General features: G+C 54.5%; 2 protein-coding genes across 2 annotated transcripts; both read left to right on the top strand.

Annotated features, from left to right (window-relative positions):
- The first annotated feature begins 5,582 nt into the window (after positions 1 to 5,582).
- LOC111143565 (CD164 molecule like 2) lies at positions 5,583 to 9,225 on the top strand. The gene is made up of 5 exons (XM_022497390.1): positions 5,583 to 5,670; positions 6,135 to 6,302; positions 6,403 to 6,474; positions 7,021 to 7,065; positions 9,077 to 9,225. The coding sequence occupies exons 1-5, from the start codon at positions 5,583 to 5,585 to the stop codon at positions 9,223 to 9,225; spliced, it is 522 nt and encodes a 173-aa protein (XP_022353098.1).
- A 4,498-nt stretch (positions 9,226 to 13,723) lies between these two features.
- On the top strand, positions 13,724 to 19,320 carry LOC111143672 (ficolin 3). The gene is given in 11 exon segments (XM_022497498.1): positions 13,724 to 13,775; positions 14,501 to 14,585; positions 14,910 to 14,935; positions 14,938 to 14,958; positions 15,381 to 15,443; positions 15,446 to 15,513; positions 16,124 to 16,148; positions 16,718 to 16,816; positions 16,925 to 17,073; positions 18,024 to 18,174; positions 19,253 to 19,320. Coding segments are annotated over 11 exon segments (807 nt in total).
- Positions 19,321 to 19,324: the final 4 nt, after the last annotated feature.

Below are 19,324 nucleotides of genomic sequence, written 5' to 3'. Positions count from 1 at the left end.
CGGTGGGAGACCTTGGAGAAGTCTTAGGGACGTTGCGGGGAATATGTAAGGGGAAGCAGAAAGGGGCCCTGGAAAGACTGTGGGGGTGATGGGACCCTCAGGTGGCAGAGACCGACGGAATTCGGGTGACGGAGACGGAGTGATGAGGCTGAATGGGCGTCCTCCGTGAGGATGATGGGGGTTGCCAAGATGATGGGGCCCTGAGGTGATGGTGACAGCAGCACGAGGGAGCAGGGAAGTGGGTGGCAGTGACAGTATGAGCAAGGTGACAGAATCCTGGGGGATGGTGGCCATGAGACGCTGCCAAAGAAAGAGAAGCCCCCAGGGCAACTATTGCAGTGTCAGGGTGACTGTGACATGATGGAGCTCAGGGATCCCAGGGTGGCAGAGGTGATGGCAAGGGAAAGGGAAGATGGAGTGTCCAGATGATAGGACTTCAGGTCACCATGACCCTGTCACAAGTGCTGAGGTACCCAGGGGACAAAACAGTGAAGAGGGTTGTAAGGTAGCTTGGAATGAAGATACCCGGTGACTGTGGTGAATGAGCTCCAGGGTGAGAGGGACAAGGTAGAGGGTCTGCACTGACAGTGACCAGGCAGGTGAGGTGCTGCCTGGGAAGGTCCTCGTGATGCTGGGGCTGGGATAAGGAGCTGCATGACGTCACTCATGTCAGCCCAATAGCGCCCTCCCAGCGTGGGAGGGGTGGGTCTGGCAAGATTTCAAAACCTGAATTATTTATTCAAAGATCTGGAAAGCCAGCAGGGGGGTGGGCACTTCCCCGAAGCAGTAGGAGAGGGGGAGCCAGGAAGAACTTGGAAGCAGAAAACCTGACAGCACAGTCCCCAGGGCAGGCCCCTCTCACAATCCCCCATCTTAGGCATTCTGGCAGGGTAGGGCACAGAGAAGGAGCTCCATCTTCCCCAGCCCTGCCTGTCCTTTGTCCCAGGGAAATACACCATTCAGCTGACTTTTCCAGAGGAGACAGATGTGCCCAGGGGGAGAGAAACTGGCTGCTTCTCCTTCCTCTGTCTCTAGCTTTGATCCTCAGTGGATCCCTCCAGGCCTGTGGGATGGTGGTAGAGGACAGGGATCAGGTTAGGACTTCAGGAAACCAGAGGGGCTCAGATCCCAGGCCCCACTGACTTCTCCCTTGACTGTGGCACTGCTGTAGTTCCCTCAGTCAGTGTGGGCCAGGGGGAAGGAGGTAACAGGCCAGTGGCAGAGTACAAGGGAAGAGGAGAGCGTAGGGGCTGGGGAAGATGATGCATTTCCAGTTGGATGTGGTGAGTTGGGGGTAGAGGTGGTCAAATCCTAGTTCCTGCATTTCCTCGCTGTGTTACTCTGGGGGAATTTCTTCAGCACTCTGCGCCTGTCTTCTCATCTGTAAGAGAGGGTAATGTTAGTATCTACCTCGGGATTGGTGGGAGGGCCCGGCACATTCTCAGCACTGTGTTAGCTACCAATAGCATATCTGGCAGAAGGAGGACACCTGGGAGGCATAGGTGTGCAGGTAGTAATTGAGTTTTCTAGGGCTAGATGATCTCACTCAGTGAGGAGAAAAGCCCCAGGGAATGCCGCCACTGAGGGCACAAAATGTGGGTGAATGTGTTCTTGCAAAAGGTCCTGGCCTTCCCTTCGCCCAGAACCCCTTCACTTCCTTCATTCAAGCCTTTGCCTTCAAGTCAACCCTGAAGCAGGCTTCCCGAAACTCTATCCTAGATTACCCCACCCGCTCTCCCCTCTTTCCTTGAGTTATTATTTCTCAGAGATAATTTTCGCATTCCTAAATTTGTGTTTATTCATGTATTTTCTTTTTTTACTTCACATTGGCCTCACCAGAATATAAGCTCCATGAGGGGAGAGACTTTGTTCCGTTCTGTGCCACCACAGCACCTGGCACTGTAGCAGGATGCTTAGAGTAAAAAGCAGCGTCTAGAGAAAGTGGAGAGTACTGATATGCCCAGTGTCCAGAATGGGGGGGGGGGTGGGAAAGAGAGAGCATACAGGGGCATCAGCCCCCCAGAACTCAGGTGTCCGCTCTCTTCCCCATCTGAACTGGGTTCCAGCAACTTCCCCTCTGGTCTCTGGGTTGGGAGAAGGTGGCCGGCAGGTTGGCAGGAAAGAGCTATGTGAGAGACTATCTTCTGCTATTCTGAGTGGCAGTAATAGTTCTTTATTTTATTTTATTTTTTTACAAATGTTCATCGTTAATTAATCCTCTCATGAAATGTCTGCACAATCACCACAGATAAAGCCACTGCAGAGTCTTTAGTCCTTTTGGCCTGAGCCAGCGAGGGCCTGTGTGATGCCTGACATTCTTCATTCTGTTCTCATGTCCCACTTGCTCTTTTCTTGAGGTCTTTTTCTTCTCAAGCTGACCATGTCTTACAAGGCTGTCTTTGGGTTCATTTTTCTTTCATAATCCAAGGAATTGTAAATCACGCCCAAGCCAGTTGCTGCGCCACTGTCAACATGGGTTCTGACTCCAAATATAAAGATGACATCTGGAATTGTCTTATACTATTTCGGCTAGCTTTCCCCCCAAAGTTCTGCCTTAGATACTGTTGCCTTCTCGTTGTGAAGAACATCAATGACCACATTTCCACTGAAGTAGTTGGTTGGCTAAAACTTCCTGATCCACAGAGCCACAGGGTCGTTCAAAATGGAAGGTGATCCTCAGGCAGTCGGGGAGGAAAAGAGTACAGTGATATTTCTAGCCATGAGAAACGCCAGACACCCAAGAGACTCAAGTGAAGCTATGGATTTTCCCACGGGCACTCCCTCCATGCTTCAAAACTGCCCGATGGCAATGAGACAATGGAGGCCATCACTGCCAAGTGGGTCTCTCTTCCCCAAAGATCTGCTATCTAGAGAAAGGGCTGTCCCTTCCTCTTCTATCCTCCTCATGTCCTCTGCCCTATCTCCTTGCTTCCTCCCCACTACTGATACCCTGTCCAGTCCTTCCCACCTACCAGGTGCCAGACCAGATCCCAGGGCTTAGAACAACCCTGTATCCCCATTTCATGGGTGAAGCCTAGAGAAGCTGAAGGACTTGGCCCCAGTCACACAGTACATGGCAGAGCTGGGACGTGAAGCTGGTTTATCTGCAAATCCAGTGTGCCTTCCATTCCATCCTAAAGTCACCTGGGAGTTAAGTTTGACCAGGGCTGACAACACCTGTAGTTCCCCAGGTGACCACCAGATGGCTATGAACACTAGATTCCAGGTAAGACTTCTTCCCTTACCATTCTCTCTTCAATTTGGGGAATCCCATGGGCCTAGGTCTTCATGGAAGATGGGTGTGTGTCTGAGACACAGATAATATCCACACGAGCCCCTGTTCAAGCCCCAAGAATCTGGGCATCGTCTGGGCACACATTCTTAACACAGACCCATTTGTTCATTCACCCAGTATTTACTGACAGTTCCCTGGGCTTTGAGTGGGTGTTATGGACAGAGAGATGATCTGGCCACATCCCTGCATTTTCTTTTCTTTTCTTTTCTTTTTTCCTTCTTTTAATTCCTTCTTTTCTTAAGTAAACTCCATGCCACACATGGGGCTCAAACTCACAACCCCGAGATCAAGTCACATGCTCTACAAACTGAACTAGGCCAGTGCCCACACATCTCTGCATTTTCAATGTTCAGTAAAGTTTTACTGAGCATGTGCTACTTTCCAGGCATGGTTCTAGGGACAGAGGATAAGGCAATGAACAAAAATCCTTGATTTCACAGAGCGCCATTCTGATGGGGAAAGATGGACAATCTACAAATAAACACTTAAAATGATTCTAAGTAGGGGGCCCCTTGAGGGTCTCACAGACCAGAAGGACAGGACAAGCATACAGTCACAACATGATACAATCTGTTTATTTAATAAACACCTACTTAGCCCTTAAGTGTAGAGGGAGTTAACTGCAGAAGAAGATAAACATGGCTCCTGCCTTCATAGAAATTACAGCCTAGGATACAAAAGAGTAATTAATTACACATTTGATACGTGTTTTTTTTTTTTAAAGATTTTATTTATTTATTTGACAGACAGAGATCACAGGTAGGCAGAGAGGCAGGGAGGAAGCAGGCTCCCTGCTGAGCAGAGAGCCCGATGCGGGGCTCCATCCCAGGACCCTGAGATCATGACCTGAGCCGAAGGCAGAGGCCTTAACCCACTGAGCCACCCAGGTGCCCCGATACGTGTTTTGAAGGAAAAAGGAAGTATCATGAGTGGGGAAGAGAAATGGGGCAGTTTTAGGGGTCTGGGACACACTCAGGTGAAGGTGCCCAGGAAGCAGATGGACCCACCGGGTCCTGGGTTCACATCCTGGCCCCCCTCATTGTAACCATGTGCCCGTGGGCAGGCGATTTTACTTCTTTTTTTAAAGTTTATTTATTTATTTACTTATTTTAGTTATCTCTACACCCATGACCCCAAGATCAAGAACCACATGCTCTTCTGACTGATCCTGCCAGGTGCTGGATTTTACTTCTGAAGCCCACAAACTGGGGATAACAAAAGCCATGCCTAGAGGGTAGTCATGGACATTAGATGAGAAGCTGCAAGTAAGCTCTTAATGGAATGTATACTCTACTAAGAGTAAGAGGTCAGTAGTGTGAACTATGTATTATTAGTTACAGGTGGCAGCTGGGGAGGGAACACTGGGCTGGAGATGGAGATAGGAGACCTGATGGCTTTCAGATCAGAGCCAATGGCAGAGGAATGGCCAAAATGGTCCCAGGAGAGGTGGAATAGGTCTCAGGAAAGAATTGGGCCACCAGGAAGAAGAGGGGGAAGGAGGAAAAGGAGGGGCAGCAGAGAAGGGGAAAGAGAGTGGAAGTGAAAGAGAAGGGGGAAAAAGAGGAGATGCCCTCTAAGGAACCCGAGGAGAAGATACAGAGGGGGAAAGAACAAGAAGAAGAGGCCGTGCCAGGGCAGGAGTTGAGGCGGAAGGAAGTCTGTGGAAACCCCCAATTGTCCTACTAATAGAGACCAATAACTTGGTCGGAGGGCGTGGTGGGAAGCTGAGGGGCAGAAGAGAGTAGGGTGCAAGGGGTGAAGCGAGGTGGGCGGTCAGAGTCCAGCGGCCTGGCGAAGCCAGTCCCCGGGCGTGGGCCTATTTGGGTTCACTCAACAAGGTCCGGCCTGCGGGAAAGTCACCTCGCTTCGAATCCAGATTTTGCACTGTGACCTCCGCCTACTCACTCACCTTTCCTGAGCCTTAGTTTCCTCACCTGTGAAGTAGGGATACTAACTACCCCGCGAAGTTTTTGGGAAGCTGCGGGCGAGGACTCCCAGGACCAGGCCTTGCTACTACACCTGGATCCCGCCCCCTTTTGTCCGAGCCCCTGCCCAGATCTCCGAACCAGGCTCGGCCAGGACGCGCCCACCACCCACGCCCACACATGACCCCGCCCCCGGCAGCCGGGCCCCACCCCGACGGAGGGCCTGGCCCCGCCCCAGAATGACCCCGCCCTCCTGGTCACGCCCAGGTTGCCTGGGTCTCGCTCCCCACATCCCAGCCGAGCGGAGTCCGGGAGGGACGCACCACAGCAGCTCACCGCCGACCGCCGGCCCCGCCCCGCCCATGGCCACGCCGGGACCCCGCGCCTTACGGGTCGCGCTCTGTGGCGGCTGCTGCTGCCTTCTCCTGTGTGCCCAGCTCGCTGTGGCTGGTAACGCGGACCAGGGTCTGGTTGGAGGCCCAGCCCCGGCAGGGGCAGGGGGAACCTGCCTTCGTCCAGCCGCCGGTTCTGGGGCGGTCTGGGCTGGGGGGCGGGGGGCTGGAGGGGACCTTCCAGAGAGTTCAAGGCTCAAGCGGTGGGTGAAGGGGGTTCTAGCCATGTGTGGAGCATCGGTATATAATAGGCTCCAAGTGTTCGGAAGTGAAGGGACCCCAGGTATGTCTGGGGTAGGCAGCTCCACATCTATCAGGGAACCCCAGGTGTATGCAAAGGGAGGGGACTCTGGGTGAATGTGGGGGAGGTTGGGGTGTCTGCAACCGTGTGCTTGTGGAAACTCCAGGTGTGTAGTGGGCCTTAGGGGATCCAGGTGAGTGTATGTGTGCAAAGGGGTGAGCACCACAGTAGCAGGGAAGGGCTGGTGCAGCTCAGTTTCAAGGAGTTGCTCCCACTCCCAGGTAAAGGAGCTCGAGGCTTTGGGCGGGGAGCTCTGCTCCGCATGAACATCTGGCCAGCTGTCCAAGGGGCCTGCAAACAGCTCAAGCTCTGTGAGCATTGTGTGGAGGGGCACAAAGCACACAATCTCTCCGGCTGTGTGTGGGAGCAGTGCCGGCCTGAGGAGCCAGGTATGGAGGTGGGCCCTCCCCAAATAGAGTGCCCCCAGTTCTGAACCCCAGGGCCTTGGCCCCTCTCCCCAAATCTCTCCCCTATACCTTCTCCCACCAGGACACTGTGTGGCCCAAGCTGAGGTGGCCAAGGAAGGTTGCTCTGTCTATAACCGCTCGGAGTCGTGTCCAGGTAAGGGGACTCCTGCTGACCTAAGCTGAGTTGGAGAGAGGGGGCTGAGGTGTCCCCAACCAGAGCCTTCCCTCCAGGAAGGAACCAGCTGCTCTCAGGGAGCAGACTATGCTCACGAACACCTGGGTCCACTTTCAGTTTTGCCTTTAGCTCATTGAGAAGTCTCTTCCCCACTCTGGCTTATTTCCCCATTTAAAAATTGGCACAGCCAAAGGATCCAGGACAGATGTGTAGAGGGGTTGGAGAAGCGAGCTCGTCTAATTTAAAACAGTGAGGACTTCAGAATCCGAAGTTCAGAAGGGAATGTAGGGACGGCTTTCTGGAGGAGATGTCATCAGAGATGACCCTTAAAGGTAGAAATGGAGAGAGGGCACATCCGGTGGAAGGAACTGTATGAACTGAGGCTTGAAAGTATGTTAGCTGGACCTGGATCTGGAACAGGGGTCCTGATGTGAGTCAGAAGTCCAGCTGTTGGCCTGGGTTGGGTTCTTGGTGGGAGTCAGGGAGTGGGAGAGGTGATTTAGTATGGATTCCCTGTCTTTCCAGCTGCCCACCACTACCCCACCTATGAACCAAAGACAGTCACGACAGGTAGGTGCAAAGACAGCTGGGCTCAGGTGCTGACATGCCCTGTGACCTCAGCCCTGTGACTTCTCCTGCTGAGACTGTTCCCACATCTGTAAAATGGGTTGGGTAATACCTCACAGAATTGCTGCGAGGATTTTACAAGCAGGTGTGGAGAGCCTAGTTCAGTGTCTGATACATAGAAAGAGATGAGGAAGTGATGGTTCCTGTCGCTCTCCTCCGACCAGTTCTGGGAGCTCAGGCTGACCCTCTCAGGACCTGCCCTTGGTGCTGAAGCGTTCGTGGCTGGCTCAGGCCACCAGGGAGGTGTAGTTCAGTGACTACCTCACAAAGCAGGCTCCTGGCAGAGCAGAAGCAAGAACTCTGCCCCTTGGTTCCCACTGCCCCTCAGGGCCCAGAGGTCACCAGGCTTGATAGGGATGACTGCAGAGGCTTTGGTTAATTAAAGCCAGACACTTGATCTTGGAGGCTGAATTATTGATGGCTCAGCTCCCTCTGGCTGAGCCCTAGATCGGTCTTGGGCAGCTCATTTCTTCCCTCTCCTACTTTCCCCCCAGTGTCCTTCTCTGGGGCTCCCTGTGGTGTAGCTGGGACCACCCTTTGCCCTTCATATTCTCCGACCCCCTTACACAAGCTATACCCACCGAGAGGTGCACCCAGCTCCCAGCTGGGCCCCTCTCCACTGCCCCAGAATCATCTTCTGCCACCAGCCCTGCCCTGGCACCTGGCCTAGGGCCTGAAATAGAATCCCTAGTGGGAGTTGATGGCTAACGTGGCACAGGTGGGAGCCACCCAGACAGCCTGGCAACTGGGCACTAAGATGGGCCTGGGCGGGGGATGGGGGGAGCAGAAATGTTTAGAGGACACTGTGTGACTGGCTCTGTCTTAACTGTGAGGTGACTTTGGGCAGGTCTGGTCCTCAGAACCCAGCTTCTCCCTCTGACGTACATCACCTAGTCTCCATTTATGCACTTGGTAGGGCATGGTTCCCCACTTCTTCCTTCTGTAAGGGCTCTGACATCGGGTGACTCCAGGGTGTCAGGACTTAGGAGTACTGAAAAGGGACTGTATCATCTGCATTTTGGCTTTGAACCCTGAGAACCAAGGCCAAAAGAAACTCTGAGCCAAAGGGGTCTGGAGGCCCAGCTTCTGGGTCCATCCTTATCTCACCCGGCCAGAGTGGGGTAGGGAGGCTAGAAGGGAGCTCATTGCTCTCAGGACCTTGCCGTCCTGAGCCCAGAGAGGATGTAAAAAGACATCAAGCCACAGAGCAACTGGGAGCAGAGCCAGGGCTGGAGCCAAGGCCCCCCTCTCACTAGCCAGGCACTGTCCCTCCCACCGGGCACTTCCCAGCTGGCCACAGGATCTGGGCCAAACTTTTTCTTTTTTAAAATTTAATTTTGTTTTTTCAGTGTTCCAAAATTCATTGTTTATGCACCACACCCAGTGCTCCATGCAATACGTGCCCTCCTTAATACCCACCACCAGGCTCACCCATCCCCCAGTTTCCCTCCCCTCCAAAAACCCTCAGTTTGTTTCTCAGAGTCCACAGTGTCTCATGCTTTGTCTCCCCCTCCGATTTCCCCCAATTCACTTCTCCTTTCCTTCTCGTAATGTCCTTCGTGTTATTCCTTATGCTCCACAAGTAAGTGAAATCATATAATTGACTCTCTCTGCTTGACTTATTTCACTCAGCATAATCTCCTCCAGTCCCGTCCATGTTGCTACAAAAGTTGGGTATTCATCCTTTCTGATGGAGGCATAATATTCCATTGTACATACGGACCACATCTTCTTTATCCGTTCATCTGTTGAAGGGCATCTTGGCTCTTTCCACAGTTTGGCGGCTGTGACCATTGCTGCTATGAACATTGGGGTACAGATTGGGCCGAACTTCTGAGCCTGCTGCTTGAGGCTCCCATTGTGAGGACTGGGGCCTGCAGGAGGCCTGTGCTGGTTATTGGGGTGGGGTTGGGATCCTGGTCCACAGTGACCCGCTATGACCTGCACCCTGCAGGGAGCCCCCCAGTTCCCGAAGCCCACAGCCCTGGCTTTGACGGGGCCAGCTTCATCGGGGGCGTCGTGCTGGTGCTGAGCCTGCAGGCAGCGGCCTTCTTCGTCTTACGCTTCCTCAAGGCCAAGGACAGCACCTACCAGACACTGTGAGTACCTGGCCAGCCAGCGGAGTCCCAGCTCCCTTCCCCCACCCCACTCTTGCCCTTTGGGTCCCTTTTAGTGCCAGTTTGCGGTCTTTTCAACGGGGCGGCCCTAAGGGCAATGTCTTCCTCTTGACGTCACCCATGGGAACCACACCTCTCCCTCCTCAACGCATGGGGTTCCCTCTGTCCCCTGTTGGCTGGGGCCAGGACTCAGCCTGGACTTGCGTTTGAGAGCCCAGCTGAGCCCACCTGTCTTTGTCCCTCATGCTGCCGGCAGGGAGGAGAGCCAGTAGGTGACACCCCAGGCAAGCCTTCATTTTGCAGCACTGTAGCCACAGGCAGGAGCCTGGGACACGTGTGTGGTTTGGTTTTCCTCTAGGAAGGGGAGCTGCCCTGAGGCCCCTGTGTGCCCGTGTGTGCAGTGGGGCGGGTCGCTGTGGCCTCCCTTAACGTGTGTGCTTCCGGCCACTGCCTGCCGTCAGGGGGTGGGGGTCCTCGCCCAGCCGAGGCAGCACTACCGCCCTGAGTGCCCTCTCTGTCTGGCCTCCGCAGAATCTGACCCCCTTCAGGCCTGGATTCCACAGGAAAAGGAGGACGAAGAGGGTGCCCTCTTGGCCCTCTTGTAGGCACTGGGGGTGGGAAAAACTTTGGCCACCCATGTCTGGCCCCTGTGGGCTGTCAAGCGGGTTCAGTGCCTCCTGTCCCGGGCCTGGTACCTGCACCAGAGAGCATTCTTCAGCCGTCTCCTGTCTCACCCATCATGCCTGAGGGCCCCCTGCCTGGTACGGGGTCTGTGCCTGCCTCTTCCCATCCGCCTGGCCTAGCACTGCCCTCAAATAAAAGAACTCTTTGCAGCACTGTGCTCCATGTCCCGCGTCTTGGGCTGCGTGTACATCTGTGGGGGTTGGGGTGAGCCATCGTCCTCTCCTTCATGGGAATTCAGCCTTGAACTGCTACTATCACCTCTCTCTCTCTCTCTCTCTCTCTTCTTTTTTTTTTTTTAAGATTTTATGTATTTATTTGACAGAGAAAGAGAGAAAGAGAGCACAAGCGCGAGCAGGGGGAGCAGCAGGCAGAAGGAGAGGGAGAAGCGGGCTCCCCTCTGAGCTGGGAACCTGATTCAGGGTTTGATCCCAGGACCCTGGGATCATGACCTGAACCAAAGGTAGACCACTTAACTGACTGAGCCACCCAGGCGCCCCGATCACCTTTTAAAACATTTCTATTTGTTACAAGTGTTTAACCCTCCCTGCGCTTTCCGGCCCTTTGTAGATAAGTCTATAGAGACTCAGCAAGGTAAGTACACTTGCTCAAGATCACACGGCGGGGGGGGGGGGGGGGGGGGGAGGGCTGGGCTTGGAATCTAGGTTTTTCTGCTCCAGAATAAGCAGAAGGTCAGAATTCCCCTGCAGAGGCATTTCCAGGCTCTGTCAGCGACTAAAGTTAAGTCCCCACCCCAGTGCCTGCCAAGGTGGAGATGCCCCTTGCACTCAACAGTGCCTTCTGAACTCCTGGTCTTCCTCACCCAGGGCTTCCTGGAAAGCCCCTGCCCTCCCATGCCCACTTCCTCCCCCATCTCCGTCCAGAAGCCCTCCCTGGCTGATAACATCCCCCACGGCTGGGCACCAGCTGGAAATAGGACACGTGGCTGAGAGGGACAGCGTTATCTGATTTCATCCCGTGATTGTCCAAGGAAGCAGAGGGACCAGAGAGGGTCACGGTGGCAGCGGCGAGGTCAGCCTGTGGAGCCCTGCAGCTCTGTGTGAATGGGAGGAAGAGATTTCCCAGCTCTGGCCCTGCTTTCCCATCTGTAAAGCAGGGTCACAGCAGGGTCTGTCTCAGTGGCATGCGGGGCAACTCAGAGCAGGTGCACGTGCTCCGTCGGCACCCAGGTCACCGTCACCCTTCCAGCTGTGTAGCCTGCATAGCCTTCAGCTTCTGCCTCCCCCAGGTCCAGCCTCTCTGCACTCCAGCTGGATGGGCTCTGAGGGACCTGGGGGGTCAGGGAGAGTCCACAAGCAGTTCCAGCTCCTCCTTGGCCTCCCAGCTCACCCGTGCCTCCACTGCCATGCAGTCCATCTCCTCACCCCCCACATCAGAGCCCCCATCTCAGGCATCAGCCTCCCCTTTGAGCACCACTCTCACCATACTTGCATCTCCCTCTTGCCACCCGGCCCGTCTTGCTTTCTGTCTGTTCCAAGCCTTTGCACACACAGTTTCTCCTGCCTGGCCTCCACCCACTTCCCCTGGCTTCGCCAGCCAGCACTTAAGTGCAGGCGGGAAGAATGCGCCTTCTTTCCAGGGGTGAGGGAGGAAATGCCCCCACCACCTTCTGGTTTTCCACTCAGTTAAGGTCCTTTCTTTATCTGGGGGCACCTGGGTGGCTCAGAGGGTTAAGCCTCTGTCTTTGAATCAGGTCATGATCTCAGGGTCCTGGGATCGAGCCCCATCGAGCCCCACATCGGGCTCTCTGCTCAGCGGGGAGCCTGCTTCCCTGCACCCTCTCTCTGCCTACTTGTGATCTCTGTCTGCCAAATAAATAAAGTCTTTAAAAAAAAAAAAAAGCTCAAGAATAGGCAAAACTAAAAAAAATAAAAATAAAAGGACCTTTCTTTATCGGATGTTTGTTTTTACCAAAGTAGTAAATGCCTGCAGGAAACAAAAGGTCTATACAGGAATGGATATGAAGAGTGAGGAACACTTCCCCCTCCCCGCCCCACTCCCCAGAAATAACTAAGCTTAACAGTACATTTCAGACCCTTTTTGTAAATTTATACCGTACATACATGTGTTCTGTGTTCTTAAAACACAGAGTGGGATCGGGCTATACATATTGTTCCACAACTTTGCCCCTTCCATTAGAGCTCGGGTTTGCCCTATGACATGCCCAGGTGGTGGTATTTTATTCGCTTGTATTCTATCTGTGTTCAGTTGGGTCTGTTCTGTGTTGATTTTTTTTTTTTTAAGATTTTTTTTAGAGGGGGTGCCTGGGTAGCTCAGTGGGTTAAAGTCTCTGCCTTTGGTTCAGGTCATGATCCCATGGTCCTGAGATCGAGCCCCGCATCGGGCTCTCTGCTCGGCAAGGAGCCTGCTTCCTTCTCTCTCTCTGTCTGCCTCTCTGCCTACTTGTGATCTCTCTCTGTCTGTCAAATAAATAAAATCTTAAAAAAAAAACCATTTTTTTAGAGAGCACGAGCAGAGGGAGAGGCAGAGGGAGCAGGGAGAAGCAGACTCTCCACTGAGTGGGGACTCCCACGCAGGGCTCGATATCCAGGACCCCGAGATCATGACCTGAGCTAAAGTCACACACTTAACGTACTGAGGCACCCAGGAACCCCCATGTTAATTATTATAAAGAGCACAATTTTTTTAAATTAAATAACCTCTATGCCCAACATGGGGCTCAAACTCACAAGGCCAAGATCGAGAGTCACATGAGTCATACCAACTGAGCCAGCCAGGTGCCCCATTAAAAAAAAAAAATTATAAGTAACACATGATGGGGCTCCTGGGTGGCTCAGTCAGTTAAGCATCCAACTCTTGCTTTTGGCTCAGGTCATGATCTCAGGGTCGTGAGATCGAGCCACACATCTGGCTCTGCGCTCAGCGTGGAGTCTGCTTGAGATTCTCCCTCTCCCTCTGCCCCTCCCACTCGTGATCTCTCTCTCTCTCTCTCTCAAATAAATAAGTACATCTTTTTTTTTTTGTAATAACACATGACTAAAAAAAATAACACATGGTAACTAGGCTTGTCTGCAGATCTTAGCACACCTGTGGGAGAGTCTGGGGAGGAGAGATCCCTGGAATTGGAACTTCACCATCTCAGAGAGTCCCTCTCATGGATTCATCCTGTCTGGCAAACTTGACCCTACCTTCCCCAACACCCCCTGCTACCGTAGCCCTCCCCTGCCCCCACGAGTGCTGGGCCCGGCATAGAGAAGGCCTCCAGCGCAAGCTTGATGAACTAATGACCAAGTGGATGGAGGAGTGAACGAACAGGCCAGTGAGGCTTCCCTCCCCTTTGCTATCCCCTGAGGATTCTCTCCAGCTCAGACTACAACCCTCACATCTGGCCTGTGGCGGCTGCCTCCTCACTGGCCTCCCGGCCTCCAGGCCTGCCCCGCACAGTCGCCCACTCAGTGGCCCGCCTATATTAGCGTCTATTTCCTAGGTGCTGCCGGGGGCTCCCCAGCAGACTTGAGAGTGGGCATGAAGTCACTTTGCCAAGAGTGTGTCTGCCCAGTAGGGAGCTTCGGCCAAATCTCTGTGGCTCTGAGCACATTAAGTGCCAGGTAGTGAGCAAGCCATGTCCTGTCTCTGGGCCTCAGTTTCTCCTTGTTTTTTCATTCATTTAACCAATATTTATTGAGTAACTGCTTTGTGCCAGGCCTATAACCCAGGGCCAGGAATGACTACAGGCCAGGCTGTGTACAAACCAGAGGCCACACACAGACCACACCCAGCAGGACTCGTGGAGTGCAGTAGGTACCCAGTAAATGGTAACCATGGCTGTAACCCTTGACAAAGACTGGGGAGGGGCTCCCGGAGGAGATGATGGTAGGGCTGGACCTCTACAGACAGTTGCAGCTTCGCAGGGGGAGACAGAGAGGAGGGCATCCCACATGGAAGGCACGGAACAAGTGAAGGGGCAAAGATGGAAAACCCTATGTGACTCCAAAGGTCTGGAGAGATGGCTGCAGAGACCCAGAAGCCAGGACCAGAAGTTAGGACTCCATCCTGGCCTCCGGGGCTGAGGGAGGAAATGCCTCTAGCCGCTGCTGGCTCTAGCCTGGGTGGGGTGTCCCTGGGGAGGGACAATGGGCAGGAGTCTTGCTTCATGTTCTCCCACCAGCCTGGCCCCTTTATAAACTGACATCCTCCCTCAGGGACCAGCAAGATGGGCTACTGTGGACCCCATTCTCCCTTTATACTCTCCTTGCTTGGGAAGCCGGCCTGCATAAGGACCCAGGGCCACCCCAGCTGCCCAGGTAGCAGCCTAGGATGTCCTCCCCACCAACTGTCACTCCTTCCCTGGGTGTCCTTCTCCTACCCAGGTGCATTAGCCTCAAGGAGCAAGGTGGGAGTTTGATCATCTGGGCTCTGCGCTGTAAACTTATGCAAATAGATGCAAATAGTGCAAACCCTGGACCCTTGGCAGCTCTGGAGGCAAGGGTCCTGACAGCTGGAATCTGGGAGATGGAAAGAGAACCACATATCTGGAGGAGATAAGCCCACTCCCCCATGCCCACCCTGGGGCCGCCTGGCCCTGCATCTTCCTGTAGAACCCAGGAGCTGGAAGCCAGCAAAACTGTCTTCCAGTTGTCCTGGAGCCCCAGGAAGTCGTGGAGAGAAAAGGGCTCCAGGCCCTTAAGCTAAGGGATCCCTGGAAGCAGGCAGGGACCTGGAGTGAAATAAGGCTGGGGCTCAGCAATTACTGTCTCTGCTGAGAGGCCATGACCAAGGGGCAAGGAACCCAATGTGTGCCCGGCCCCAGGCTGGGCTCCCAGCATCCTAAGGTTGGCTCTGTGAGGTAGCTGGTTCTCTCCCCATTTTGCTGAGCAGGAAAGTCAAGTCTGGAGACGATGAGCTGGGCAGTCATGATCTCAGAGCCAGTAAGGAGCCACTTCTGGCTCTGTGTCCCTCATTGCCCTGGGCACAGCGTGGGACTTAAGGCACCTTGTCCTCTGGCCTTTCGGGGAAACATGGACCACCTGGCAAGATGGGCCTCGGGGTGAGCCTGGTGAGTGGGTGGGACCATGGCCGTCCTCTGCTTTCTTTGTTTTCTGTCCCCAGGACTGGAGAGGGCTGTCTCTGCTTGGCTGCTGTTGAAAGAGACACTATGATTGCCCCCCCAGGGGGGATGGAAGGCTGGAGAAGTGGGGAGGGTGAGGAGAGAGGCCTGGGCACCCTCCCCTCTGGTGTGTGGGCCTCAGAAGTACTCAGACCTCAGAGCCAACACTCTGCCTTTTCCTCTGCTTCACAGAGCCAGGAACACGGTCTCAGGCAGTGCCGGGGTAGCGGTGGGCCACCAGACATCTCTTCAGGGGCCCAGTGGAGTCGCCAGAGCTCCTGGGGTCCCACCCTTGGCCTGTTCCGCTGCCTGCAGGGTGAGGGTTGGGGACTGCCTTGGCAATTCCTGTCAGCTCACCTCTCCTTCCATAGGCCCCAGAAGCTGTCAGGAGCTGCTGAGCCGGCCTGCCACGTTGAGTGGTTGGTGCTCTCTGAGCCAATGGAGGGCAGAGCCCCCCCAGCTTTTTGTGACCAAGAGCCCAAAGAGGGCCGCTGGCTGGTGAGTGTCTGGAGGCTCAAAGGGCTCCAGGCCAGGCCCAGCGGGCGCTTTTCCCTTGGCCCCTAGGGGGAGCCAGAGCCCACTGGAGAGGCCGCCCTCCTCCTCGCCCCTGCCCGACCAACTATTACTGAGCCCCCAGAGGGTCTGAAGAAGTCTGAGAAGGCTTCTCAGAGGCGATGCTGTTTGAAAGGGCCTTGAAGGCTGAGTAGAAGTTCTTTAGATAGATGGGGTTGCTGAAGGGCATTCCACGTAGACAGAAAGACAAACACACAGGGAGGCAGGAGAGGCCAAGAGGGTTTGAGGAGATCCTGTGAATGGACTGGCATAGGTCAAGTGTGGATTTAGGGCCTCCGCAGAGGCCAGTTCATGGAGGGCACGGGATGGCTGACTGAGGAACGTGGGAGGCGATGGGGAGCCATGGAAGCATCATAAGCAGAGGGCGGACCCAGTCAGACTTATATTTTAGGAAAAAGACTCAGGCTGCACTGTGGAAGGTGCTCTGCAGCGGGGGATGGGGTAGAGTCAGAGATGCAGGTTAGGAGGACGGCAGGGGTCCGGGCCACCGTGGAAGGAGAGGCCCTTAGACTGAAGAATATTGAGGAGAGAAACTCTGTAGGGGAGGCGCCTGGGTGGCTCAGTGGGTTAAGCCTCTGCCTTCGGCTCAGGTCATGATGTCAAGATCCTGGGATTGAGCCCTACACTGGGCTCTCTGCTCAGCAGGGAGCCTGCTTCCCCCTCTCCCTCTGCCTGCCTCTCTGCCTACTTATGATTTCTGTTAAATAAATAAATAAAATCTTAAAAAAAAAAAAAAAGAAAGAAACTGTAGGACCTGGGGACTGCTTGGCTTGCGGCGGGAGGGGGTGGCCATCAAGATAAGGCTGGGACGTGAGATTAGGACTCTGGAGTGACCTCTCCGCTATAAGATCTTGATTTTCCTAGTAAATTAAAGCAGGTTGTTTTGAACCGACTCCCAGCAGGACTGACCATCCTCCAAGGGCAGGCCCGACATTTCTCTCATTTCAGTCACCCAGACTCACGTTATCAACAAGCCCCCATCCAAAGAGGGTGCAGGTGTCTGCCCACCCCTCCCAATGAGCCCGCTCTCCACGGCCACCACTCCCTGCTTCTCTTCGTCTCCTGCCCAGCCTGGAAAATTGGCTGCTGTGCTGGTTGGCCTTCTCTGCCTTCCTAAGTGTTCCAGAAGTGACAGAATGGTTCTGCTCTTGGTCCTCCTACAAAGCAGGTTTTGGGAGCCAGGAGTCTGAATTCTGGCTGGGGAATGAGAATTTGCACCAGTTCACTCTGCAGGGTAAGTTCCCAGCAGGGCCCCTGGAGCCTGGGGGTGCTGGGGAGGGCATTTTGCTGACACTCTGGGATCTGAGGATTCCTCCCTCCCTGCCTCCTCCTTCCCCCCCAGGGACCTGGGAGCCACAGAGGGAGCTGGAGAACTTTATTGGCAACCACACTTTTGCCCACAATGAGGCCTCCTGCCTCCCTGGGGAGTCGGATCGCTCCCAGCTGGTGGGGGCAAGTTCTCAGAGGGCACAGCAGGCACATGAGCCTAAGGTGGGGCCCAGAGCAGGAGAAGAAGGGAAGGGAGAGGAGGGAGTCTGGATCCTTTCCCAGTGCTACCATGGCCTCCATAAATGCCCCAGGGCAATTTCTTCCCCTCTGTGGGCCTCATCTCCACATCCAAGAAATGGCAATCATGAGACAGAATCGTGCAGGAGTGAACACTTCGGGCTCAGGAGGCAAAAGTTCTGAATTTGAATACAGCTCTTTCACTTACTACTAACCATGTGACCTTGGCCAATTGCCTTCTGAATGGTCAGCTTCCTCCCCTACAAAATGGGCAAGGAGGCAGGGAGGGAGGTTGTGGGACCCATCTGAGGCCCTGCTGAGTGTCTGTGTTATCTACTTCGGAAGAGGAACCGGGAAAGGGTTTTTGGTTTTGGGTGTGTGTATTCGTGTGCGTTTTCTTCAGAGAGACAGTGACTGTTGAGAGACTTCCAAGAGGGAAGTGGTTATGAGGAGGTGCTTCAGGATGCCGCTTGCCGGGGGCAGGCACTGGGAAGTCCCTCCCTGCTCTGTCCCACCTGGCCCTGCAGAGTTGTTCAGGCTGCTGGTGGGAGCTGGGGATTTGGGGAGGGGACAAGGCGGGGGTCGGGGGAAGGAGCTAGTGGCTTTGGAGCCACAGTCCTGAGTTCAAGTGCCTGTAGCCCTGTGACTGGCCAAGTGACCTGGGGAAAAGCCTCTGGCTCCAAAGGGCTGCTGTTTTCTCCCAGGGCCTGCTGACACCCACCTCGTGGTTGCTCTGAGACCCCTGTGAGAGGATCTCTTTAAGGGTGCCAGCATGGCATCCCACTCCAGGGTGACTCCATCCCCTCCTGGCCAGCCGGGGGGCTCCCTGAGCTTCCATAGTGGGGAAGTGGGAAGCCCTTTACCACCCATGATACAAGCAAGAGCAAGGGTGTGTGATTGTCCGTGGTGCCGGGTGGGGCGGATCAAGCCACCAGTCCAGTTTCTCGGAGGCCACCGCTCCCAAGTATGGCACCGACTGGGCCTCAGGCCAGGGCGTGGGCCACCCTTCCCGCAAGGTTCACATGATGCTCACCAGGATAACCTGGCAGCAGGTCCCCTTATATCTCCCATCCCCTTATCTCTCCTGTACAGCTTCCGGACCCTCGGCTACCCTCCCCATTGCTAACTGCCTCTGCTCTCCTGTCCTCATTTAAAAATAAAATCACTTTAACCCTTTCCTGACTTGTAGGACTCTTCTGGCTACTGGGAAAAACCCAGGAGGGCGGAGCAGAGACACAGGGTTCAGCTCCATTCAAGGAAGACCTTCCTTCCAGTCAGGAAGATGGAAGGGTTGGCCTCGGAAGGTAGTGAGGCTTCCACCTCTGGAGGTATGCAAGCCAAGGTCAGAGGAGCATGTAGTGGAGGGCTTGGAAGGATTCGAGCATCCACTGACAGCCCCCGGTGCCCTCCAGGTCCTACAGGTGGATGGTTTTGTGGGGACACCTGCGCAGCATCTCACCCTGTTGACCCGTGTCTGGGCCTTCTAAGTCATCTGTTCTCCACACCTGCCTCTCTTGCAAGCCAAGTCTTATTCTCTGCTACTTCCTGCCTGTCCCATTTGGGGCTGGTTTGAACTCCAAGTCAAGCCAGGGAAGGTGCATTTTACTTCCACAGGGTAACAGTCACCAAGCAGTTAACTTGCTAGACTCACGTTCTAGAAAGTGGCCGAGCAACACACACTTAAGACTATGATAACTCCAGCCTGATGGGTGGTCCTGGGCTTGCACACTGCTCTGTCACGGAGGTGAGTGATCTTGGAGACTGAGTCCCCAGTTCCTGATTTCAGAACCCGCTGAGGTTTACACCTGACTGTGGCCTCACTAACTCACACTGGAAGGCTAGGGATTTGGGGAGCTGTGCCATTGTGGTAGCTCAAGGGCTGAGGTTTCTGGATCTTCTTCAGGTAGGTAGAGAAATGTCTGTGTGGGGATCCAGGTCCCATAGTCATGTTTGGGTGGAGGTCAGAGGTCAGCAGATTAGATTATGGGGAAAGCAGTTCCCTGGTGAAAGGGCCAAGGCCTGGGCTCAGATGCCAAGTACCATGTTCCTGGCAGGCTGAGAAGCCCGCTTCCCCCATTCTGGCTCCTCCCCACCTGCACAGCAGGGCCCGCCCCAAAGGATGTAGGCTCTTCGCTGTGTTCTGCACACCCTTCTGTCTCTGGAGATGCCTTCATTCTACAGATCCCCGCTGGGCAGTTCCTGCAGTTCCTGCAGTTCCCAACTCCCCCCTAGTCCC

The sequence above is a fragment of the Enhydra lutris genome, unplaced genomic scaffold (assembly GCF_002288905.1).
Source record: "Enhydra lutris kenyoni isolate GAN:26980312 unplaced genomic scaffold, ASM228890v2 scaffoldscaffold9, whole genome shotgun sequence".
NCBI lineage: Eukaryota > Metazoa > Chordata > Mammalia > Carnivora > Mustelidae > Enhydra > Enhydra lutris.
This window is presented reverse-complemented; position numbering and strand designations above follow the sequence as displayed.